Source organism: Oncorhynchus mykiss, chromosome 8 (assembly GCF_013265735.2).
Source record: "Oncorhynchus mykiss isolate Arlee chromosome 8, USDA_OmykA_1.1, whole genome shotgun sequence".
Lineage (NCBI taxonomy): Eukaryota > Metazoa > Chordata > Actinopteri > Salmoniformes > Salmonidae > Oncorhynchus > Oncorhynchus mykiss.
In genome coordinates, this window is record NC_048572.1 from 68,872,891 (window position 1) to 68,899,874 (window position 26,984).

Here is a 26,984-nt window from a genome sequence, read left to right on the forward strand (position 1 = left end):
AACATGAAGCATTGAGGAGGAGGCGTGATGGAGTGGGGGTGCTTTGCTGGTGACACTGTTGGTTATTTATTTAGAATTCAAGGCACACTTAACCAGCATGGCTACCACAGCATTCTGCATCGATTTGCCATCCCATCTGGTTTGCGCTTAGTGGGACTATCATTTGTTTTTCAACAGGACAATGACCCAACACACCTTCCTTATTCTATGAGTGTTGTCCTTGTCCTTCCCAGCTGAAAGCAGTTTGGGAATGTGACAGTCCTGAGGTGAAGTTTAACACATGAGTGAGAGAGCACTGGATTCAAGATCAAGTCCAAAACTTTTAGAGAGTTTGAATGATTAAATGCAATACGTTCACTTGTTGGACCATTTTGGAAGGCAACATATATTGGTGACCAGTTGTGATAAATAAACCAATTTGTTTTCATAGGTGATATCCATTCTATATTGTCACACAATAATAATAGCTTTCCCGGTCAGAGCTGTGCACAAATACTCCATCTACTGTATGTGAGCTGTGCACAAATATCCCATCTATGTGTGATGAACCAAGCTTCATCTTTTGCCTCGCCCTTTCTGTAATCTGCCTATGAGCGATGCTGTTGTGAAACTAGTTGAGAGACGCCGCCTATTGCAGTCTGTATAATCAAAGAATAAAGAGTTTACAATTTCGAAAAGGCCGAAGTTGATGTAGGCTACAACAGAAAATACTGAGCAGCAGATTTAAAGGATTAGGCTACACTTCAACAGGGGAGCATTTTACCTAAATCAACAATCATTCCAATGGCCCGTGTAGCCACAGCCACTGTTTTATTATTGCCGTTCATACTAACGGTGAGTAAAACTTCTTATTTTTCATATTGTAGCATGGTAATGCTGGTAATTAGGTATAGGCTACACGAGCAATAACGGCACTGTTTTTTTTTAGGTGCGACACTTCTCAGGCAGCCTAGATGTGAGCATCTCAATGACAATGTCGGAAAAAAACTGTTTTCTTTTAAGGATTGTAACCTTCACTTATTTGAAGAGAACATTTACTTCATATGTCGCTATTTTATTACTCTCCCGTTCATATTTCGCGTGCAACACCGACTACGGACAACATGAGATTGAGAACAAAAACAGTTTAGCTGCGTAATGGTGCCCAGTGGTCATTTGCCTAGAGAAAGTCTGAACACATCTGGTCAATGTCAGTGAAAGAACAGCTGGTGAAAAACTTCGCTCCGATTTTAGAGAATGTCACTGAATATGATATCTGTCAACAGCAACAATCGACACTGATATCACTATCACAACTTTCTCTTAGTTTAAATGTTGTGAAATTGATTTGTTCAACATTTTCATTGGGTCTTCTGCATACAGACGATAACGATTTTATCATAAACTGAATACATACAGCTTCCTGTCGTTGTTACAGTGAACGAAAACTATTAATAGCTTAAAGCTATATACTTTTCAGTTATAAGTATGCCTGTCATATGTCTTTGATTATGAATTGGCATAAACATGCAATTATAATTTGCCTTGGCAAGAAACTACACGTTAGTCCTTCAGAAAGTATTCATACTAATTCCAAATTTTGTTGTGTTACAGCCTGAATTCAAAATGGATTAAATATATTTATTAAATCTCACCCATCAACACACAATAACGCATAATGACAAAGTGAAAACATGTTTTTAGACATTTTTGCAATTTTATTGAACTGTCATTTACACAGGTATTTACACCCTCAGTCAATACATGTTAAAATCACCTTTGGCAACTCTAGTGTATATTTGGCCTTGTGTTTTTGGTTATTGTCCTGCTGAAAGGTGAATTTGTCTCCCAGTGTCTGTTGGAAAGCCGACTGTACTTGGTTTTCCTATAGGACTTTGCCTGTGGTTAGCTCTATTCCATTTATTTTTATCCTAAAAAAGCTCCCTAGTCCTTGCCGATGGCATACGCATAACATGATGCAGCCACCAGCATGCCTGAAAGAGTGGTACGAAGAGTGAAGAGTGGTACTAAGTGATGTGTTGTGTTGGATTAGCCCCAAACATAACGTTTTGTATTCAGGACATAAAGTTAATTGTTTTGCCATATTTTGTTTTGTTTTACCTTAGTGCCTCATTGCAAACAGGACGAATGTTTTGGAATATTTTTTTCTGTACAGGCTACCTTCTTTTCATCCTGTCATTTAGGTTAGTATTGTGGAGTAACTACAGTGTTGTTGATCCATCCTCAGTTTTCTCCTATCACAGCCGTTAAACTCTAAATGTTTTAAAGTCACCATTGGCCTCATTGAAATCCCTGAGTGGTTTCCTTCCTGGCTGGCAACTGAGTTAGAACGGATGCCTGTATCTTTGAAGTGACTGGGCGTATTGGTACACCATCTAAAGGTTCATTAATAGCTTCACCATACTCAAAGGGATATTCAACGTCTGCTTTTTTGCAAGGCATTGGAAAACCTCCCTGGTCTTTGTGGTTGAATCTGTGTTTGAAATTCACTGCTCGATTGAGGGACCTTACACATACTTGTATGTGTGGGGTACAGAGATGAGCTAGTCATTCAAAAATCATGTTAAACACTATCATTGCTATCAGTGAAACCATTCAACTTATTATGTGACTTGTTAAGCTTATTTTTACTCCTGAATTTATTTTGTCTTGCCATAACACTGTGTGAATACTGAAGGCACTAAATCCATTAATCAGTACAAAGTGGTACAGACACTGAGGAAACAATCATGACATGATATTTAAACATAGCTTTAACTTTTGCGCTAGAACTTACACTGAGTGCACAAAACATTAGGAATACCTGCTCTTTCCATGACATAGACTGACCAGATTAATCCAGGTGAAAGCTAGGATCCCTTATTGATATCGCTTGTTAAATCGACTTCAATCGGTGTAGATGAAGGGGAGGAGACAGGTTAAAGAAGGTTTTTTGAGTGTATTTGTGCCATTCAGAGGATGAATGTGCAAGACAAAATATTTAAGTACCTTTGAACGGGGTGTGGTAGTAGGTGCCAGGCACTCTGGTTTGAGTGTGTCAAGAACGGCAATGCAGTTTTACACGCTCAACAGTTTCCCGTGTGTATCAATAATGGTCCACCACACAAAGGACATCCAGACAACTTGACACAACTGTCTGTGGGAAGCATTGGAGTCAATATGGGCCAGCATCCTTGTGGAATGCTTTCAACAACTTGTAGAGTCCATGCTGTGGCGAATTAAGGCTGAAAAGGGGGTGCAACTCAATATTAAGAATATGTTACTAATGTTTAGTACACTCAATGTATAAACTATTGAGCAACTTGTAGTCTGCAGTTGTGAGTGTAACGGATGTGAAACGGCTAGCTTAGTTAGCGTGGGCGCTAAATAGCGTTTCAATCAGTGACGTCACTTGCTCTGAGACCTTGAAGTAGTAGTTCCCCTTGCTTTGCAAGAGCCGCGGCTTTTGTGGAGCGATGGGTAACGACGCTTCGTGGGTGACTGTTGTTGATGTGAGCAGAAGGTCCCTGGTTCGCGCCCGGGTATGGTCTAAAATTATACTGTTACATTGATGCTGTTGACCCGGATTACTGGTTGCTGCGGAAAATGGAGGAAGGTCAAAAGGGGGGTGAGTGTAACGGATGTGAAACGGCTAGTAAATAGCGTTTCAATCAGTGACGTCACTTGCTCTGAGACCTTGGGCCGCTGCTTTTGTGGAGCGATGGGTAACGATGCTTCGTTGTTGATGTGTGTAGAGGTTGCGGTCCGCGCCCGGGTAATTATATTGTTACATGAGTTATTTAGGAGCATTGCAGTGTTATTACAGTGTTATTATCACGTTAGCATAAAACCCATAGGCCTTCGTAGTGAGTCAATATTATAATGCTGTGTTTTTTCTTTTGTATTTTCTGCAGTTTTTATGTGTGGTGGCAGCAGAAGGCGGTGGGCTGAAGCTGAGAAGACAGAAGAGAGAATGGATCATTCCTCCTAAGAGGTTGAAGGAGAATGTAGATTACACCAGCCAAGAGTACATTGCAAAGGTATGATCTGATCCTATACGTCTTACTCTAACTCATGGAGTGATTCAGATGTTTCTGACAACCATGAGACATGAAAAAGTCTGAGCATGGCATAGCTCTTTAGGCCACACATCGGATAAGTCAGTTGTCTGTCTAGAATGAATCATGCATAATAAGATCCATGAAGATACAGGGCTTTAGCGTGTAGTCAAAATTAGCACTTTGAAAGTTTGTCGATGTCCGTACTTTGAACCAAAGAACTGCTGAATGTTGTCTTACTTTCTACTGATCAGGTTGGTTGCATACAGTATATCTGTGTCAGCTAGATGTTGGACTCTAAAGTGAAGGAATACCTGTGTAATCGTTATGTTTGTGATTTCTGTGTTAGGAACAAGCTGCTCAGAGATACAACCCAATGTGCGGTCGGTCATACCTACAGTCACTGAGCAATGGTTTAGTCTAAAAACAAAACAAATCCAAATAAAATGAAATGTTATTTGTCACATGCGCCGAAATCAACAGGTGTAGTGAAATGCTTAACCAACAATGCTGTTTTAAGAAAAATACCTGCTAAGTAAACATAAAAAAAATAGATAAGTAAACAATAAGAAATAAAAGTAACAAATAATTAAAGAGCAGCAGTAAAATTACAATAGTGAGGCTATATACAGGGGTACCTGTACAGAGTTAATGTGCGGGGGCACCGGTTGATGGAGGTAAATGAGGTAATATGTACATGTAGGTAGAGTTATTAAAGTCACTATTCATAGATAATAAACAGAGAGTAGCAGCGTAAAATAACAAGTCTTTCAACAACACATTCTGCCTGTATCTCTCTTCTACAACACAAACATGCCATTCATCTATCAATAGTTTCATACCTACAGTATACCTTGATATGAAAGCACGTGTTCAGCTACATATCCAGATGTACATTTGACATTTCGGCTATACTCCAAAAATAGGTTCCGTGAAAAAAAAAAGGCTTTTGTGGTATTATCCTAGCTATTCACCGATGCTTATTATTACAGTGCCTTGCGAAAATATTCGGCCCCCTTGAACTTTGCGACCTTTTGCCACATTTCAGGCTTCAAACATAAAGATATAAAACTGTATTTTTTTGTGAAGAATCAACAACAAGTGGGACACAATCATGAAGTGGAACGACATTTATTGGATATTTCAAACTTTTTTAACAAATCAAAAACTGAAAAATTGTGCGTGCAAAATTATTCAGCCCCCTTAAATTAATACTTTGTAGCGCCACCTTTTGCTGCGATTACAGCTGTAAGCCGCTTGGGGTATGTCTCTATCAGTTTTGCACATCGAGAGACTGACATTTTTTCCCATTCCTCCTTGCAAAACAGCTCGAGCTCAGTGAGGTTGGATGGAGAGCATTTGTGAACAGCAGTTTTCAGTTCTTTTCACAGATTCTCGATTGGATTCAGGTCTGGACTTTGACTTGGCCATTCTAACACCTGGATATGTTTATTTTTGAACCATTCCATTGTAGATTTTGCTTTATGTTTTTGATCATTGTCTTGTTGGAAGACATATCTCCGTCCCAGTCTCAGGTCTTTTGCAGACTCCATCTGGTTTTCTTCCAGAATGGTCCTGTATTTGGCTCCATCCATCTTCCCATCAATTTTAACCATCTTCCCTGTCCCTGTCCTATGGACAGAGTCTCCCACCTCAGCTGTAGATCTCTGCAGTTCATCCAGAGTGATCATGGGCCTCTTGGCTGCATCTCTGATCAGTCTTCTCCTTGTATGAGCTGAAAGTTTAGAGGGACGGCCAGGTCTTGGTAGATTTGCAGTGGTCTGATACTCCTTCCATTTCAATATTATCGCTTGCACAGTGCTCCTTGGGATGTTTAAAGCTTGGGAAATCTTTTTGTATCCAAATCCGGCTTTAAACTTCTTCACAACAGTATCTCGGACCTGCATGGTGTATTCCTTGTTCTTCATGATGCTCTCTGCGCTTTTGACGGACCTCTGAGACTATCACAGTGCAGGTGCATTTATACGGAGACTTGATTACACACAGGTGGATTGTATTTATCATCATTAGTCATTTAGGTCAACATTGGATCATTCAGAGATCCTCGCTGAACTTCTGGAGAGAGTTTGCTGCACTGAAAGTAAAGGGGCTGAATCATTTTGCACGCCCAATTTTTCAGTTTTTGATTTGTTAAAAAAGTTTGAAATATCCAATAAATGTCGTTCCACTTCATGATTGTGTCCCACTTGTTGTTGATTCTTCACAAAAAAATACAGTTTTATATCTTTATGTTTGAAGCCTGAAATGTGGCAAAAGGTCGCAAAGTTCAAGGGGGCCGAATACTTTCGCAAGGCACTGTATATCAACACTATTACAATAATAATAGTATTTTACTCTCAAGACTGATTGGTATGTGTGTTTGTGACAGATTCGCTCTGATGAGCAGTACACGTCAAAGGTGACTTACTCACTGACTGGGATCGGTGCAGACCAAAACCCCAGGAGCCTATTCACTGTCAACCCAAATACAGGCCTGGTCAGAATCAATGGAATTCTGGACAGAGAGAAGATACCTTCCTACCATGTAAGCTACCCAGTAAAACCTAATCCAAGGAATGGAATGCTTGTGCTCAACATGTAAGATATTAATGAATGTCTGATGTTCTAACATGGTCTCTCTTTTAGTTACTTGGAGTAGCGACATACAACAATGGAAGCAAAGCAGAGAAGGACATTGACCTGCGTATTTCCGTTGAGGACCAGAATGACTGCCAACCAGTGTTCGTTTTTGGCCAATCTGGATCTGTTAATGAGTCCAGTGTTGCAGGCATGTTCCAATTATTTTAAATGTTTCTATCAAACTTGATGAGAATTAGTAGCCAGAGTAGTGGTAATGGTTCAAGCTGTAGCTGTTGTAGTAGTAGTGTTTTACCAGTGTTATCAGTGAAATAGTCACAGTAGTGATACAGTAATAGTAGTAGTAGTCATCGGCGTCGTAGTAGTACAGATGTGGGATCTTAATTTGATCACTTTTGTTGCTGAGAATTTTACCTTCACAGCAAATTCAAATGTTTAGTGTATTTGTGTTTTAAATAGGCTTGTAAAGTTTGTAATTTCCACTTTGAAATGTCAGACTCTATTTGGCCTAATGACCTAATGAAAAAATGTGCATTCATTATAATCCACATAATAATTCACATTTCCTTTTGCTGCAGGATTATTATCCTGCTGTAGCAAACGGGCTCATATTAATATCCTACATATGTAGTAGTAGTGGTAGTGGTGGTAGTGGTAATAGTAGTAGTGGTAATAGTAATAGTACAGTACAGTAGTAGTACTGGTGTACTGCACAAGTAACTCTTCCCTTGGTCAATTCCAGAAACCGTTGTCATGAAAGTTTTAGCCACAGATGCAGATGAAGTGAACACGCTACACTCTCAGATTTACTATAGCATAGTGCAGAAGAGTTCTTCAGATAGCATGTTCGCCATCAACTACCAGACTGGAGAGATCATGGTTCGCCAGACTACGCTGGACAGAGAGGTGAGAGAGATACCTTGGTATACTATTATACAGTGTACTGTGCATGTTTTTATTTATTCTTATTCGACCTGGCCAAGATAAGGCAAAGCAGTGCGACACAAACAACAACACAGAGTTGCACATGGAATAAACAAGTGTACATTCAATAACACAATAGAAAAAAGAAAGTCTATATACAGTGTGTGCAAATGGCGTGAGGAGGTAGGCAATAAATAGGCCATGATAGCGAAGTAATTACAATTTAGCAGATTAACACTGGAGTGATAAATGAGCAGATGATGATGTGCAAGTTGAGATACTGGTGTGCAAAAGAGCAGAAAGTAAATAAAAACAGTATGGGATGAGGTAGGTAAATTGGGTGGGTTGTTTACAGATGGACTATGTACAGATGCAGCGATCGGTTAGCTGCTCAGATAGCTGATGTTTAAAGTTAGTGAGGGAGACATAAGTCTCCAGCTTCAGTGATTTTTTCAATTCGTTCCAGTCATTGGCAGCAGAGAACTGGAAGGAAAGGAGGCCAAAGGAGGTGTTGGCTTTGGGGATGACCAGTGTGATATACCTGCTGGAGTGCGTGCTGCGGGTGTTGTTATCATGACCAGTGAGCTAAGGCAGAGCTTTACCTAGCATGGACTTATAGATGACCTGGAGCCAGTGGGTCTGGCGACGAATATGTAGCGAGGGCCAGCCGACTAGAGCATACAGGTCGCAGTGATGGATGGTATAAGGGGCTTTGGTAACAAAACGGATGACACTGTGATAGACTGCATCCAGTTTGCTGAGTAGAGTATTGGAAGCTATTTTGTAGATGACATCGCCGAAATCGAGGATCGGTAGGATAGTCAGTTTTACTAGGGTAAGTTTGGCGGCATGAGTGAAGGATTCTAGATTTGATTTTGTATTGGGGATGTTTAATATGAGTCTGGGAGGAGAGTTTACAGTCTAGCCAGACACCTAGGTATTTCTAGTTGTCCACATATTCTAGGGCAGAACCGTCCAGGGTAGTGATGCTAGTCAGGCGGGCGGGTACAGAAAGCGAACGGTTGAAAAGCATGCATTTGGTTTTATTAGCGTTTAAGAGCATTTGGATGCCACGGAAGGAGTGTTGTATGGCATTGAAGCTCGTTTGGTGGTTAGTTAACACAGTGTCCAAAGAAGGGCCAGAAGTATACAGAATGGTGTCGTCTGCATAGAGGTGGATCAGGGAATCACCCGCAGCAAGAGCGACATCATTGATATATACAGAGAAAAGAGTCGGTCTGAGAGTTGAATCCTGTGCTACCCCCATAGAGACTGCCAGAGGTCCGGTCAACAGGCCCTCCGATTTAACACACTGAACTCTGTCTGCAAAGTAGTTGGTGAACCAGACGAGGCAGTCATTTGAGAAACCAAAGCTATTGAGTTTGCCAATAAGAATACAGTGATTGACAGAGTCGAAAGCCTTGGCCAGGTATTTGAACACGGCTGCACAGTACTGTCTTTTATCGATGGCGGTTATGATATCGTTTAGGACCTTGAGCGTGGCTGAGGTGCACCTGTGACCTGCTCGGACACCGGATTGCACAGCGGAGACGGTACGGTGGGATTTTAAATGGTCATTGATCTGTTTATTAACTAGGCTTTCGGAGACTTTAGAGAGGCAGGGCAGGATGGATATAGGTCTATAGCAATTTGGGTCTGGAGTGTCACCCCCTTTGAAGAGGGGGATGACCGCGGCAGCTTTCCAATCTTTAGGGATCTCGGACGACACGAAAGAGAGGTTGAGCAGACTGGTAATAGGGGTTGCAACAATGGCAGCGGATAGTTTTAGAAAGAGAGGGTCCAGATTGTCTAGCCCAACTGATTTGTACAGGTCCAGGTTTTGCAGCTCTTTCAGAACATCAGCTATCTGGATTTGGGTGAAGGAGAAGCTGGGGAGGCTCGTAGCCAGGAGGAAAACATGGCCAGCCGTTGAGAAATGCTTGTTGAAATTTTCGATTATCATGGATTTATCGGTGGTGACCGTGTTACCTAGCCTCAGTGCAGTGGGCAGCTGGGATGAGGTGCTCTTGTTCTTCATGGACTTGACAGTGTCCCAAAACTTTTTGGAGTTAGAGCTACAGGATGCACATTTCTGTTTGAAAAAGCTGGCCTTTGCTTTCCTGACTAACTGCGTGGATTGGTTCCTGACTTCCCTGAACAGTTGCATATCGAGTGGACTATTCGATGCTATTGCAGTCTGCCACAGGATGTTTTTGTGCTGGTCAATGGCTGTTGGGTCTGGAGTGAACCAAGGGCTATATCTGTTTAGTTCTACATTTTTTGAAAGTCGCATGCTTATTTAAGATGGTGAGGAAGTTACTTTTAAAGATTGACTAGGCATCATCAACGGGATGAGGTCAATATCATTTCAGGATACCCGGGCCAGGTCGATTAGAAAGGCCTGCTCACAAAAGTGACCACAGCACTGTATGCATTGTATGCATTGACACTTTCACAGCCAATAATGTTGATATCTACAACAATAAGTAACTAACTATAAGCTCTATTATATTTCTTGGTTGTCTAGACCCAAGACACCTATACCCTGACTGTAAAAGGCTCAGACATGAACGGAGCAATGGGTGGAAACTCAGGAACAGGACAGGTGGTGATTAAAATCCTGGACATCAACGACAACATCCCCACCCTGGAGAAAGAATCTGTAAGATCTCAACCTCTCTATATTTATTATATTGAAGCGACAATAACCCAATCAGTATAATAGTGTTTTTATATTTATTATGTTGTAGCAACCATAACCCAACACCTAGCAGCCTCGTTGAGAAGTTCAGGTCTCTTGGCGCAATGGCTAATGTGTTGGCTTGACAGTTGCTGGACACCCGAAATTCACTGCAATATTACCTTTTTTATTTATTTGTTATTTTACCAGGTAAGAACACATTCTGAGAACACATTCTCATTTGCAACAACCACCTGGGGAATAGTTACAGGGGAGAGGAAGGGGATGAATGAGCCAATTGTAAACTGGGGGTTATTAGGTGACTGTGATGGTTTGAGGGCCAGATTGGGAATTTAGCCATGACACCAGGGTTAACACCCCTACTCTTACAATAAGTACCATGGGATCTTTAATGACCTCAGAGTCAGGACACCCATTTAACATCTCACCCTACACAGGGCAGTGTCCCGAATCACTGCCCTGGGGCATTGGGATATTTTTTTTAGACCAGAGAAAATAGTGCCTCCTACTGGCCCTCCAACACCACTTCCAGCAGCATCTGGTCTCCCATCCAGGAACTGACCAGTACCAACCCTGCTTAGCTTCAGGAGCAAGCCAGCAGTGGTATGCAGGGTGGTATGCTGCTGGCAAAAGCAATATAAGCTTATCATCCCCAGCAATATGTTGCTGGGATGTATGAACTTTTGATGTGTGAATGTGTGTTTTCAGTACGAGGGGAGTGTGTTGGAGAACACGGTCAATGTGGAGGTGCTGAGGATCAAAGCCACTGATCTGGACCTGATGTACACTGAGAACTGGCTGGCTGTGTTCACCATCATCACAGGCAACGAAGCCGGCTACTTCACCATCACTACCGACTCCAAGACCAACGAAGGCATTATTATGATAACCAAGGTATGGGCTATGATTGAAGATTGACTCAGGCTTGAATTTAATCAAAAGCATATCGAACATTTTCTTTTAAATGTAATTCCAGCCTCAGTGTCTTGTAACTACTAGTCTTCTCAATTCTCATAATATTCCAACATTGTTTGTATCACTTGACTCATTCTACTGTTTATCCCTGCTGTTTGAATCCCTGCTGTTTGAATCCCTGCTGTTTGAATCTAAAGGCACTGGACTACGAGGAGCTGAAAGTGCTCAACCTTGCCATAAGTGTTTCCAACAAAGCAGTGTACTACTTTGGCTCCTCTTCTATGAGTGGAGGGATAGGAGGAGGAGGGGTTGCAGGCGGGGTTATGACGGGCGGTGGTAAGACCTACCCCATCAAGATAAATGTGATCAACCAGAAAGAGGGCCCCAAATTCCAGCCAATGGTTAAAGTGGTGACCATCTCTGAGGACTCCACCACAGTCACCATTAACAAGGTCATCACTACCTACGCAGCCATCGACAGTGACACACTACTGACTGCTACCAATGTTAGGTGAGGTCCCAGATGTTTTCATATTGTTTTATCGGAGTGAATATTATGTGATGTGATTTTATGTTATGTTAATCTCCATCTTACTAAAGGATAATTGAGTTGATCCTAATTGTGTGCTCTTGTCATTATCATTTACTCAGGTATGCCAAAAAATCCGATGTAGACAACTGGCTGATCATAGATGAAAAGACAGCAGAGATCAAGCTGAACAAAGTGCCTGATCGGGAGTCCAAATACCTGGTCAATGGAACATACTACGCCAAGATAATAGCCATCACAACCGGCAAGTACCCATACTATAATCAATTTGTTCTCATGCCATTCTGTAAGATATCAAGAAGTCAAGAAATCTGTCCAGAACATTGGCGACTGAAGATGCACTCTAGGACCTTTGCTCCACTTGGAGCTAAAAGAGAATAAGTTAAGTCTGTACGTAATTCTGTATTTTCTTTCGGTGTCCAGATCTGCCATCCAAAACGGCCACAGGGACAATAGCTATCCAGGTGGAGGACTTTAACGACCACTGTCCCATACTGACAGCTACGGCTACGACCATGTGTCTGGGGGACACCATTGTGTATGTCAAGGCTGTGGATGGGGACACCTTCCCCAATGGAGCTCCCTTCAAGTTCAGAGTGATTCAGGGGGACAGCAAACAGAAGTGGACAGTGGAGCACCTCAATGGTAACATAACTAATCTGGGACTTTGGGGTTTAGTAATCAGATAGACAGTATGGCAAGCTTAATCAAGGGTCTGTTTTGCTTTTATTTTGTTGAGCCTGATAGAAGGTGTTTTAGAATGAGCAGTCTTAAACTGAACTTAAATGACATATTGTGGTGTGTTTGAATGGAATTGGTTGAATGATTTGATGTCTAGATTTGTATAATTCATGTTTGTTTTGTCTCTCTCATATTTATTTTAGCTACCACTGCCATTTTACGAGACCATGCCCACATGTGGCCAGGTCACTACAAGGTTGCTGTGGAGATCAGTGACCAGCAGGGGAAGGCCTGTGCTGACATCCAGATTCTGAACGTGGATGTGTGCACCTGTGATCAGGTCAATAAGGTCTGCTTCGCCCGGGAGATGGGTAAGGACGTCACATTAGGAGCATCTGCCATCCTGCTGCTCCTTCTGGGCCTCCTGCTGTTGCTGCGTGAGTAGGCCCTCTGTTAACTTCATCCTCTGTTGCCTTCCTCAAACTGCCTACTTGATAAAGATCTAGGAAGGAGAGACTGCTTCATAATGCTGCTGACTAACCTATTTCAACATGTTTTGAGTGATTAGTAAGTTGGGCAAGACAAGTCACTAGACAGGTTTACATTGACCCAGGTTTATTCGACAAAAGCAATGTCACAAAATAATATATGTTGACGTGTGTAATGGAAATGGCAGATATACTGTACATGTAGGAGACATTTTCTAAAGATAAACAACATTTTTATCTGTTCTACAGGGGTGGATTTTTATTTTGTCCTGCTTTCTTTACTGTGACAAATGATGATGGAAACAGTGTTTTTTGAGTAAATTATGATTGTTGAATCATTTTGAAGGTACGCGATGCACGTGATGTCATCACGCTTCTATAAAACTCCACTCCACATTTCTTTCTGAAAGCATACTTCTTACTTCAGCCATTTTTTTCAACTATGAAAATTATGTTTTCTTTGCAGGACAAGGATTGTCCTGACTTTCAAGAATGCATGAATTGCTTCGCCTTGCTTTTATGACTGTCTAGAAAGTTTCACCATCCAATTATTTCAGATTTACAGGAGTGCAAGTTTCACCATGGCACGGACCATGCACAGGATCATTGTTTGAATATAGCACATTTCTGTCAATGATTGTATTCTGTTCATTCTGGCTTTCGCGGGCTATCTGAGACATGAAACAGATAGAGGGCATAAGCTACTGTCACCAATTTATTAGGCCTAATGTGCAATTTGCCTAAATGGAAAATGGAAACACCAGTTTTTTTTATTCTACACTCTTACAAAAAAGGGTTCAAAATAGGTTCTTCAGCTGTCCCCATACGATAACCCTTTTGGTTCCAGGTAGAACCCTTTTTGGTTCCAGGTATAACTCTTTTGGGTTCCTTGTAGAACCATCTTTGTAAATGGTTCTACATGGAACTCAAAAGGGTTTTACCTGGAACCAAAAAGGGTTCATCAAAGGGTTATCCTATGACAGCTGAAGAACCCTTTGAGGTTCTAGATAGCACCTTTTTTTCTAAGAGTACGTCATTACGTCATTACGTTTAGCTGTTTTTATTGACTCAAGATAGTTAAATGGAAACACACAATAGCATGCAATTGTCACATCAATTTTCTATTCAAACTTTCAAAATGTTGACAACAAATCACTGGACAAGGTAATGTAAACATAACTATTGATGGGTTATGTCTACAACCCTTTGTCCCAAGGCATTCAGACCTCTCACCTAACAGCATGTCTTGGGCTTTGTGTTTTGTGAACATTAGTTGAAATTTGGAATGTGTGTTTACAGTGGTGCCCCTCCTGCTGCTGTTCTGTCTGTGTGGAGGAGTGGCGTCCATAGGTGACTTTAAGGCCATGCCATTTGACACTAAAGAACACCTGATTCCATATCACACCGAGGGACAAGGAGAAGACAAGGTATTTTATACTTGATGGCACAGCCAATGGATGACATCAAACTGGTGTCAGTAGTAGAGGTTGTAAATAAGAATGATCTTTGGACATACAGTATCAGTCAAAAGTTTGGACACACCTACTCATTCAAGGGTTTTTCCTTATTTTTACTAATTTCTACATTGTAGAATAATAGTGAAGACATCAAAACGATTAAATAACACATGGAATCATGTAGTAACCAAAAAAGTGTTAAACAAATCAAAATATATTTTATATTTGAGATTCTTCAAAGTAGCAACCCTTTGCTTTGATGACAGCTTTGCACACTCTTGGAATTCTCTCAACCAGCTTCATGAGGTAATCACCTGGAATGCATTTAAATTAACAGGTGTGCCTTGTTAAAAGCTAATTTGTGGAATTTCTTTCCTTCTTAATGCGTTTCAGCCAATCAGTTGGCTGTGTTGGTATACAGATACGTCATCAGATACGTAATCAGAGAGCGCAACAGAACATTGTACTGTCTACACTCGGTTTGTTGTTTATATTAAAACATTTTCATTCAATCGATTTTAATCAGAACTAAAGTTTTGTTGCTAAGGATTCCACAACGCGGTTAGCCTTTACGGCTGGGACTGCAAGTTTGTTTTCCATTTTTTGAGTGGATTCTGCGAGTGCTAGCTGGCTGTACTACAGACACCTGTCGTCATCGTGGGAAAGACTCATTGTTATCTTTTCGTAAATCAACTGGTTGCAGTAAAGTGCCAAAAGCTTTACACTATGGAGGAACAACATACTGCATCATGGAAAGATCCGACTACCTCACAAAATAACTTTAACCCAACAAAAATTTTTAAAACAGATTAATCTACAGACCCGGACGATTTACTTAATGTTGAAGTCGAGGCAAGTGCTCTGGCTGGAATCCATGCAACACTGGAAAAGTTGTGTGAGGATGTAGCAGGGCTGAGGGGGAGTTTAGCCATAGTGAAATTCTCACGCTCCAAGGAGAAAACAAGGCACTCACAGCCAAGGTAAAAATCCACGATTCCAACATGGATTGTCTACTCCGGGAAAACAGGGTGATGAAGGAGTCGCTACTAGACATACAAAGTTGTAGCATGTGTGAAAATCTTTTTTTTTATGGTAATCCTGAGGACACATCCAATAATCCAGAGGGCGCGATCAGAGAATTCATGCAATCCGCCTTGAAACTTCCTATAGAGACTGTAAACAAGGTGGCTTTCCACCGAGTGCACAGACTTGGAGCTCGGAGCGACAAGACCAAGGGTCCCCGACCGATCATCGCAAAATTTGAACACTACCAACAAAAGGATCAAAAGCAGAGGAAGGGAGCTTAAAGGGACCAAGGTCTCAGTGACCAAGGGAGATAAACGAACGTCGTAAGAGACTGTATACGGTACAAAGGCAACAAAGGGAGAAGGGTAAGTGTGCCTTTCTCATTGTGGACAAACTCTTTATAGATGGACAGCTATTCTGAGACAGCTTCATAACACCATGGCTGTACTAAATTCTACAGGGACTTCAGGTTACGAAAAAAAGAAAGTATGGGAACTGTAAAAATGAAGTGGATATGAAGTGGATATGAACACACACGTACTCAATGACATGCTCGCTTACACATACAGACTTATACATACACACACACCTGCTCTCGCTCTCTTCTCTCACTCTTTTTCTCTCTTTTCTCTTCTCTAGTGTCGAGAACTGTTTTAAAATGTAATATGTTTATTGTTTGTCTATCTTTTTTATGTATTTGTCTACACGTTTATATATGTTTACAACAAACAAGGGGAAGATGTCAGAATAGGGACACTGGGGAATAATAACATATTGTACGGAATACATTTGTACTGTAGTGAAGCCGTCTCTAGAGTAATGCAAGCTGTCTTTCATGATCATGTGAAATGTAAATTGCTATGGAAATGCTGGGATGTGTTTTTCAATGATGTTAAAGGTAACTATGATGCAACTATGACGGTGATACGATATGGATTACAATTATCATCATGAATATTAAGGCTATACGCACTACATGTTACACACATAGACACTCAACCATGCAAATTGGCATATTATTTATCTGGACATTACATATTATAGTCTTACTCTTATACAGACATCGTACACACTCTCACTAAATCACATCCAATATACACATCATCCTACTCAGATTTACTACACACATAATATCTTGTCTCAATGTTCTAACATCTGTGGTATTGGCTCACAAGCAAACAGGCAAGGGAATAAAACAAATATTGCTAGAACCTATTTCTTGAACTTTAAATATCAGTCATTTGAAAGCTCTAATTTTGACCGTCATTATACCTCTGATGACAGTAACTTTACAAGCACTAATTATGGTCAATTTAGACTGAGAATAGTATATAGTTAAGGTAAGGGGTGAAATAAGTATAGCCAGTTATAATTGTAATGGTTTAGCAGATTTAAAAAAATATCAGTCTTTATGCGGCTAAAAGAAAAGGAATATAACATATACTGTTTACAGGAAACTCACTCTACATCCTTAGATGAAGTTGCGTGGAAAAAGGAATGGGGTGGTGAAAAATGTTTCTGTCATGGACAAAGGAACTCAAAAGGTGTGATGATATTAATTAACAACAACTTCGATCTGAATGTGCAAATAGTCAGGAATGATTCGCAAGGAAGGTGGATCTTTTTTAATATGAATGTGGACGAAAAAGAGATTTGGCTCATTATTCTATATGGTCCAAATCAGGATGATCCATACCTCATCGAAAACATTTATACTAATATATTGAACTTACAGGCAACAAATGATCAAAATATAATGGTAGGAGACTATAACACAGTGTACCTCAATGGACCGTAACGGTAATCACTCTCTGTTGTGACTAGGGGGCAGTATTTTCATTTTTGAAAAATAACGTTCCCAAAGTAAACGGGATATTTTGTCAGGACAAGATGCCAGAATATGCATAGAATTGACAACTTAGGATAGAAAACACTCTAAAGTTTCCAAAACTGTAAAAATATTGTCTGTGAGTATAACAGAACTGATATTGCAAGCGAAAGCCGGAGAAAAATCCAATCCGGAAGTGACTCATGTTTTGAATGCTCTGCGTTCCAATACGTCCCTATTGAGCAGTGAATGGGCTATCAACCAGATTACTTTTTCTACATATTCCCCAAGGTGTCTACAGCATTGTGACGTAGTTTCACGCCTTTATGTTGAAGAATAAGCATAAGCGGCTATATTGCGCAAGTGATCACCTGATGGCTCTCAGACTGATTCTTGCGTAAAATACAGAGGTAGCCATTTTTCCTCTCGCTCCTACTGAAAAAACAATTGTCCCGGTGGATATATTATCGAATAGATATTTGAAAAACACCTTGAGGATTGATTATAAACAATGTTTGCCATGTTTCTGTCAATATTATGTAGCTAATTTGGAATATTTTTCGGCATTGTCGTGACCGCAATTTCCGCTCGATTTCTCAGCCAAAAGTGAAGAACAAACGGAGCTACTTCGCCTACAAAAATAATATTTTTGGAAAAAAGGAACATTTGCTATCTAACTGGGAGTCTTGTGAGTGAAAACATCCAAAGCTCATCAAAGGTAAACGATTTAATTTGATTGCTTTTATGATTTTCGTGACCAAGTTACCTGCTGCTAGCTGGACATAATGCTATGCTAGGCTATCGATAAACTTACACAAATGCTTGTCTTGCTTTGGCTGTAAAGCATATTTCGAAAATCTGAGATTACAGGGTGATTAACAAAAGGCTAAGCTGTGTTTCAATATATTTCACTTGTGATTTTCATGCATGGGAATATTTTCTAGTAATATTTATGTCTGTTGCGTTATGCTAATTAGTGTCAGATGATGACAACGATCCCGTTCACGGGATGGGAGTTACAACAAGTGCCCTTAAGGAAATCACAAATATTATGGACACATTAGAAATAGTAGATATTCGGAGACTAAAAAACCCGACCTAGTGAGATATACAGTTGAAGTCAGAAGTTTACATAGACTTAGGTTGGAGTCATTAAAATTCATTTTTCAACCACTCCACAAATGTCTTGTTAAACTTCTTATGGCTGGGGGGCAGTATTGAGTAGCTTGGATGAAAAAGGTGCCCAGAGTAAACTGCCTGCTACTCAGGCCCAGAAGCTAAGATATGCATATTATTAGTATTGGATGGATTTTTTCCTGGTTGGATTTTTTCTCAGGTTTTTGCCTGCCATATAAGTTCTGTTATACTCACAGACATCATTCAAACAGTTTTAGAAACTTCAGAGTGTTTCTAAAACTGCCATACAGATACCCGCCATGTTGTGAAGTCAAGAGAAGTCAGAAACAGCATTATAAATACTCACTTACCTTTGATGATCTTCATCAGAATGCACTCCCAGGAATCCCAGTTCCACAATAATTGTCCATCATTTATGTCCAAATACCTCCTTTTTGTTTGCACGTTTAGTTCACAAATCAATATTCACGACACGCAGGCCAGACGAAAAGTCAAAAAGTTATGTTACCGTTCATAGAAACATGTCAAACGATGTATAGAATCAATCTTTAGGATGTTTTTATCAACCGGAGAATTCCTTTTTCTTTAGAAATGCAATGGAACGCAGCTACCTCTCACGGGCGTTCGCCTGACTGAGCTCATGGCCTTCTACCAGACCTCTGGTTGAAACAGCTCTCATTCACCCCACTTTACAGTAGAAGCCTCAAACAAGGTTCTAAAGACTGTTGACATCTAGTGGAAGCCTTAGGAAGTGCAGTCGGACCAAATTTACACTGTATCTTGGATAGGCAAAGAGTTGAAAAACTACAAACCTCAGATTTCCCACCTCCTGGTTGGATTTTTTCTCAGGTTTTTGCCTGCCATATGAGTTCTGTTATACTCACAGACATCATTCAAACAGTTTTAAAAACTTCAGAGTGTTTTCTATCCAAATCTACTATCTATACTATGCATATCCTAGCTTCTGGGCCTGAGTAGCAGGCAGTTTACTCTGGGCACCTTATTCATCCAAGCTACTCAATACTGCCCCGCAGCCATAAGAAGTTAAATGTATTTGGCTAAGGTGTATGTAAACTTCAGACTTCAACTGTACATGCTGCAACTCATCCGGCCGTGATTGGGAGTCCCATAGGGTGGCGCACAATTGACCCAGCATTGTCCGGGTTTGGCATGGAGGAGACTTAATCAAGCTGGTCGTCTTGACTACTTTCTTTCTCTCTTGCATCAAAGGTTAAAACGTTTTAATAGGAGACAGAATGCGATCGGATCTTCTACTTCTCAGAGAGTTTTGAATTGTCAAGTGGAGTTAACAAGGGTGTCCACTGTCACCATATCTATTCCATCGAAATGCTAGCTATATGACTCAAGTTTTATATTAAGTCTCCAAGCTAGATCCCTGCATTGTCTTATTGAAGATCTAGATAACTTTTCTGTACTAAAACCTAATTATGATAAGTGTACAATATTACCTATTGGAGCTTTAAAAAATACAACTTTTACATTACCCTGCAGTTTACCTATAAAATGGGCTGATGGTGAACTAGACATACTTGGTATTCATATCACAAAAGATGTAAATAAGCTCTCCACAATGAATTTCAATAGAAACCTTGTAAAAATAGACAAGATCCTTCAACCATGGAGAGGTAAATACCTGTCTATTTATGGAAAAAATGCTCTGATTAACTCCTTAGTCATATCTCAGTTTACTCACTTACTTATGGCGTTGCCTACTCCTGATGATTTGTTTTTCAAATCATATGAGCAAAAAATACTTTGCTTTATCGGGGATGCTAAACCTAAAAATAAAAACGTGCCTATCTATATAATGAATATGAATTGGGTGGGTTGAGAATATTAAATATAAAAGCACTAAACTTCTCTCTAAAAGCTTCACTTATTCAAAGTTTTACTTGAACCCTAAATGGTTCTCAAGTAGATTACTAAGAAAAGCTCACCCATTGTTAAAAAAATGCCTTTTTTTGCCTTTGTGCAGATTGCCAAGTCTCATTTTCAATTAATTGAAAATTATACTTTTTTCAAAGTATCTCTCTTTTTCAAACAAGCATTGAAGCATGAAAAGATAGAACAAATATTACGACTGAACTCAAATGTGCTGGTTGATAAAATACCTGTATTTATGGGAAAGATGTTTGAAATGGGTATTTTGTTATTTTAATGATATTGTACATTGGAATGGTAGAGTTATGTCATTCATAAAGTTCAGAATTGTACGGGAAGGTCTGCTCAATCCAAGAGTACAACCAATTGATTACATCATTACCCCAATAATGGCAGGTGGCAGGTAGGAGGAGGTGGGGAATTGGTCTGTCTGCACAATATAAAGGATCAAAACTGTCAGAGGAATAAAAATAGCATAAATAGGAAAGTATACCAGTTTCATTTTAGGACCAGGATGTTGACACCAGTGACATACAGATTGCAAAATAGTTGGGAAGAGATTTTTGATGTACCGATTCCATGGTGTCTGAGATTCAACTGTGCTTTTCAGCTAAAATTATTATATAGAATTCTTGCCACCAACAAAATGTTGAATATTTGGGGCATACAATCATCGAAGCTCTGCAAATTTTGTTGTGAGGATACAGAATCAATAGACCATTTATTTTTGTATTGATCTCAGGTAGCCTGTTTCTGGTCTTAGGTTCAGGAATGGTTGAAAATGCATAGCATTGATCTAAAATGTACCCTAGAAATAGTACTGTTAGGAGATCTGGAGAGACCGGGTCAGTCAATTACTAATATACTAATACTCTTAGTAAAGGTATTTATCTTCAACTCCACAATATGTGGATTCTATTCGATTATATAGATTAACGTTAAACATAACAGCATAGTTGAAAGTTATGTGTTGCGTAGAAACCCGAAGAGGGTGACCAGCAGAGATAGATGGGATGGGCTTAGGAAGCTGAGGGTTGGGATGTGGAATTGGAGACAAGTGGGAGTCAAGTTGCTGTGCAGGAGATAGAATAATGGTCAAAGAAAAAAAGTCTAAATAAAGCATAATTAAAAGTATGTTTGATTGACACTGAGGGGCAGTGTTTTTACAACTAATGCCGGTTTGCCTGAGGCTGATGCTGTGCAGGTGCGGGTTCACATTTTTGGCTTGGTGGGAGATCTGGCAACGTGCCCTTGAGGAGGGCATTGACCCTGGATGCTTCTGTGTGTCACTCTGAATGGGAGTCTGTTGGATGACCGGTATGGTGTAGTTGTTGAGCGGCTTCACTGTAAGTGTATTGTATGTTTCGGGTATTCAATCAAAAAAAGTGTGAAATAAATCAATAATATTTTATATTTGAGTTTCTTCAATTTAGCAACCCTTTGCCTTGATAGCTTTGCACACTCTTGGCATTCTCTCAACCAGCTTCATGAGGTAGTCACATGGAATGCATTTCAATTAACAGGTGTGCCTTGTTAAAAGTTAACTTGTGGAATTTATTTCCTTCTTAATGCGTTTGAACCAATCATTTGGGTTGTGACAAGGTAGGATTGGTATACAGAAGATAGCCCTATTTGGTAAAAGACCAAGTCCATATTATGGCAAGAACTGCTCAAATAAGCAATGAGAAACGACAGTCCATCATTACTTTGAGAAAATCCAGAAAATGTTAAGAACTTTGAAAGTTCCTTCAAGTGCAGTCGCAAAAAACATCAAGCGCTATGATGGAACTGGCCACAGGAAAGGAAGACCCAGAGTTACCTCTGCTGCAGAGGATAAGTTCATTAGAGTTAACTGCACCTCAGATTGCAAGCATGGAGGAGGAGGTGTGATGGTGTGGGGGTGTGGTGCGGGTGACACTGTCTGTGATTTATTTAGAATGCAAGGCACACTTAACCAGCATGGCTACCACAACATTCTGCAGCGATACGCATCATTTTTCAACAGGCCAATGACCCAACACACCTCCAGGCTGCGTAAGGGCTATTTGACCAAGAAGGATAGTGATGGAGTGCTGCATCAGATGACCTGGCCTCCACAATCACCCGACCTGAAACCCAATTGAGATCGTTTGGGATGAGTTGGACCACAGAGTGAAGGAAAAGCAGCCAACAAGTGCTCAGCATATGTAGGAACGCCTTCAAGACAGTTGAAAAAGCATTCCAGGTGTAGTTGGTTGCGAGAATGCCAAGAGTGTGCAAAGCTGTCATCAAGGCAAAGGGTGGCTCCTTTGAAGAATCTCAAGTATAAAATATGTTTTTATTTGTTTAACACTTTTGGGTTAGTAAATGATTCCATATGCGTTATTTCATAGTTTTGATGTCTTCACTATTATTCTACAATGTAGAAAATAGTAAAAATAAAGAAAAACCCTTGAATGAGTAGGTGTGTCCAAACTTTTGACTGGTACTGTACATTTATTATGTTCCATTTCCAAGTTGAAATTTGGCCCACTCATTCCCCCTCACAGGAAATTCCACTCCTGCAAATTCCTGTGGCGATAGATGGCTCCATCAAAGTTGTTGACTTGGCAAACAACGGGGGGGGGATGGGATTAATAAGAGATGCAGGGGCTGCAGGAGGATCAGCAGGAGGAGTGTTCGGGGACGGCTTCACCCCGTCCGCAATAAGCACATGGGAGCACAACCATTCCCATGGCTCCCACCAGCCCAGCGGCAGAGTGAAGGTGAGCTACGGCGTGGGTGGAGGAACCATGACTGGACATGAACACTTTTCCAGATATGGAGCTGGAGCTTATGACGGGGTCGCTCTCTCCGAGGGAGACCTAGAGGAGTACTACTCTGCAGTGAGTATTTTAGATCATGATCGTTTGAAGACCAGTAAAAGTGTGTATGCATTAGTATTGAGATTATACAGAGTCGGTGAAAGTACATTTCTTGGATTACTCCTTTAACATAGGAGTTGAGGGCAGCGTTATTTTAGCCATTTTGATTAAATGTGTTAATATACTGTATCTGTTCCTATCATATGACCTTTGCAGAAGGCCAATCATGCTGCGCAGAACGACCAGCAGAGAGATGACCTACTGATCTACGACTACGAAGGTCAGGGGTCACCGGTAGGCTCTGTTGGCTGCTGCAGCCTCCTGGGGGCCGATGACGACCTGGACTTCCTCAACGACCTGGGGCCCAAGTTCAAGACCCTGGCCAAGATCTGCCAGGGGTCAATAGCTATGGAGGCGGAGACTGTCAACATGTCTGTGTCATCCCCTAGACCTAGGCCTACCACATCCACCCACACAGAGGTCAATAGAGACACAGCTCTCAATGTCAATACCCTGAACACCTCATCCACCACCTCCACCTCCTCCACACCCCTACAGGAGAACCTGGTTACTCGGGCCCAAGGATCAGCCACCATCCGCAAGGTTCAGGAGAACAAGGTGATGCCCAACAAGACCCTCTTCATCCAGCAGCCCCCTATGTACTACGCTGCTGCCCCCACCATGTACATGGTGGAGCCCCAGCCCCAGTTGGTGCTGGTGGAGCAGAGAGGGGGAGGTGGTTATGTCCGTGCCCAGCAGGCGGTAAGCCAGGTGGGGGTAGGGATGGGTCAGGGGGTGGTGCAGGTAGGAGGGCTCCATGGTTCTCAGGGCATGATTTTACTGGAGAGGCAGGTAGGAGCAGGTGGTAGTGGGGAAGGACAAGGTCATGTTGTTATGGGGGCAAGCCAGGTCTTACAGGGAGCGGGCCACACTATTTTGAGGGGAGGTCACATTATTACAGAGACGAGCCAAACCATTACACGGGGAGGCCAGGTTCTACAGGGGGCAGACCAGACCATGATCGGAAAAGGCCATCTATCGCCAGGAGGAAACTTCTCACAGGGAAGCCTTTCCGGGTCCAGGAAAGTGCTGGTTGTTGAGAGCGGGTCTGGGTCAGCCTCGGCAGCAGGGTGCAGCGCAGGCTTAGGTGCTGCCCAGGTCACCATGCTGCAGAGCGGCCAGGGGTTAGAGGTCAAATGTCATAGTGTAGAAGTGAGAGGTCAGAGTGGTGCTTCCTCGTTGAGCTCCAGCTCCCTGTGTGGCACGGCAGGGTCAAACGAGGCCTCTGCTACTGCTGTCAAAGTCACCACCACACCCACAGCTGCACCCTGTAGCAGCAGCCACACAGCTGTGGTGCAAGAGAAGAAAATATCGGTCACTGAGAAATACGTTGAGACCAGTACTATAGCGTAGAAAAACAACTTCACATCAGCTTGATAAAATACTGTACACTGTGGGTTTAAAGGTGATTTCTAGGGAGAGAGAAAGAGATAGAGAGATAGAGGTACTGGTGCTTTCTGCTGGTCTGACTGGTGCTCTCTGCTGGTCTGAAATACAGGAATTCTACCCATTGTTTCTTAACAACTCTTTTATAACACTTTTAGATTTTATTCTCACGATTACCAGATGGTATATAATCCTAATTATGATTCATTGATACATTGTGAATTAATGATTGAGTTGAAGATACTTGATTACAGAAGAAGAAATTGAATAAAAAGAATGAAATCATGGAATCGAATCAGTATTTGAAAGGAGTGAAATATTTTTCTAAACATTCAAATGTTGTGGTGGGTGATGTATTAATTGTTCAGGTGAGAAAATGTGTCTATCTTTGATAAAGCTTTTTTTACTGGGATTGTCAATTCTTGATGTAATTCATAGTTCAGACCTTCCATTATCAATTCTACACAGTTTCAATTTGGTTTTAGTAATTTTAATGTATATTGATAACATACTGTGTTATCAATAGTTCGTATCCCCCCACAAATTATATATATATATATTTATTGTTGTTTTTTTACTCAAAGAACCCGCGGCCGTTATGTTAGACACCCCTGCATTAAAGTTTGAGATTGATGTTGACCTGGCTGCAAGCTTTCATGTCTAATATATTATACTGTATGCGTCATGAGATATGGCGTCTGCCTGCAGTATGTCTGTCCTTCATTGTGAGCTAAAAGGTTTGATGAAATGTTTTCTGATTTTGAGAGAATAATAAACTTGAACATATACCATACACATTCAGTTAGTCATGTGTTATGGTTTCATGCAATTTCTTTCTTAGAATCTCACTCCTGTAGTGTTTCATTGGTTCTTCTGGAGATTGAGAGTGGAAAATTCTGTTTTATAGTATCACTCTTATCACACCTTGACATCTTTACATACTGTAGTTCAGATGTTATCACTGCTCAACCGAAAAAATTAATAAAGATGGCTCTACCAAAGAGGACGTTACAAGTGTTAACCAGTTTTCAAACGACACACTGACTCACCTCCCACCACCCACTCATAGAATTCATTGGGAAATCTATTGATTTTCAGAGTTGATCACTGATGTCTGCCAGGAACAGTATTATCACAGATGAAGTACCAGAGAAATGTTAAAGGAGTATTTGATTCCATAAGGATGTTAAAACCAGCTGGATTGCTACTGTGATATGGTGCTGGACTCTTAATTCAGAACAATGTCATGAGAAGTTGGGGGAGGGGGCTTCTGTCTAAACTGCTGCTGTTTGCAATGGGCAGGAGTGTAGTGCTGCTGGAGCGCGCTTTCAATTTGAGAATACACAGATCTGGTAACAAGAAAATCTGGAAAATGATTTCTGAAGCTGAATCATTGTCCCACAAGATCACATAATGATGAATTAGTATTTTACACAACAGAACTGACTATACCACCACAGCATATTAGGATTATAACGTTACTGTTACACCAAAAACACCTCTTTTCTAGTGAGATTTTAGGAGCTGAAACTGAATAGTAGCATTTATTTTCTCATGTGGCCAGAACGCAACAGTGTGCGTCACTAGGCAGGATACATGTTTATATGCTTTGATTGAAAAAAAAACAAGACAGGTTAAAAGTTTGTTAAAACCATCTGCTCTAATTCGCTCACGAAACAGTAATTGAAGAATATCTAAATGCATATTCTCAAGAGGTTCCGGACCGTTGACCATCGCAGGAGGTTCCGGACCGTGGACCATCGCAGGAGGTTCCGGACCGTGGACCGTCTCAGGTGGTTCCGGACCGTCGACCTTCGCCGGAGGTTTCGGACCGTGGACCGTCGCGGAGGTTCCTGACTGTCGACCGTCGCCAGAGGTTACGGACCGTGAAAAGTTGCCGGAGGTTTGGGACTGGGAACTGTCGCCGGAAGCTCTGGACTGGGAACTGTCGCCGGAAGCTCTGGACTGGGAACTGTCGCCGGAAGCTCTGGACTGGGAACTGTCGCCGGAAGCTCTGGACTGGTTCAGGGCTGGTGACAAGCACCTCAGGGCGAGCGCGAGGAGCAGGCACAGGACGTACTGGACTGGGAAGTCGCACTGGAGGCCTAGGGCATGGAGCCGGGACAGGTGGCGCCAGACTGGTGACAAGCACTTCAGGGAGAGTGCGAGGAGCAGGCACATGTCGTACCGGACTGGGAAGACGCACTTGAGGGAGAGTGCGAGGAGCAGGCACAGGACGTACCGGACTGGGAAGGCGCACTTGAGGGAGAGTGCGAGGAGCAGGCACAGGACGTACCGGACTGGGAACACGCACTTCAGGGAGAGTGCGAGGAGCAGGCACAGGTCGTACCGGACTGGGAAGGCACACTTGAGGCCTAGGGCATGGAGCCGGGACAGGTGGCGCCAGACTGGTGACAAGCACTTCAGGGAGAGTGCGAGGAGCAGGCACAG

The 26,984-nt window shown here is 41.5% G+C and overlaps 1 protein-coding gene across 1 annotated transcript; it reads left to right on the forward strand.

The window, feature by feature from the left end:
• Window positions 1–546: 546 nt before the first annotated feature.
• On the forward strand, window positions 547–25,534 carry LOC110530424 (cadherin-4). The gene is made up of 14 exons (XM_021613481.2): window positions 547–834; window positions 3,894–4,019; window positions 6,427–6,582; window positions 6,684–6,825; window positions 7,378–7,541; window positions 10,087–10,221; window positions 10,969–11,154; window positions 11,373–11,686; window positions 11,827–11,969; window positions 12,149–12,370; window positions 12,610–12,843; window positions 14,194–14,321; window positions 22,773–23,108; window positions 23,304–25,534. The coding sequence occupies exons 1-14, from the start codon at window positions 784–786 to the stop codon at window positions 24,498–24,500; spliced, it is 3,534 nt and encodes a 1,177-aa protein (XP_021469156.2). The 5' UTR covers window positions 547–783; the 3' UTR covers window positions 24,501–25,534.
• The last annotated feature ends 1,450 nt before the right edge of the window (window positions 25,535–26,984 follow it).

Bases quoted from the DNA above. Each gene is read 5' to 3' on its own strand.
- LOC110530424 (XM_021613481.2), top strand. From the start codon at position 784: ATGGCCCGTGTAGCCACAGCCACTGTTTTATTATTGCCGTTCATACTA. The intron at 14,322-22,772 runs GTATTTTATACT...TCCCCCTCACAG, and splicing joins AGGGACAAGGAGAAGACAAG to GAAATTCCACTCCTGCAAAT. The intron at 23,109-23,303 runs GTGAGTATTTTA...TGACCTTTGCAG, and splicing joins TAGAGGAGTACTACTCTGCA to AAGGCCAATCATGCTGCGCA.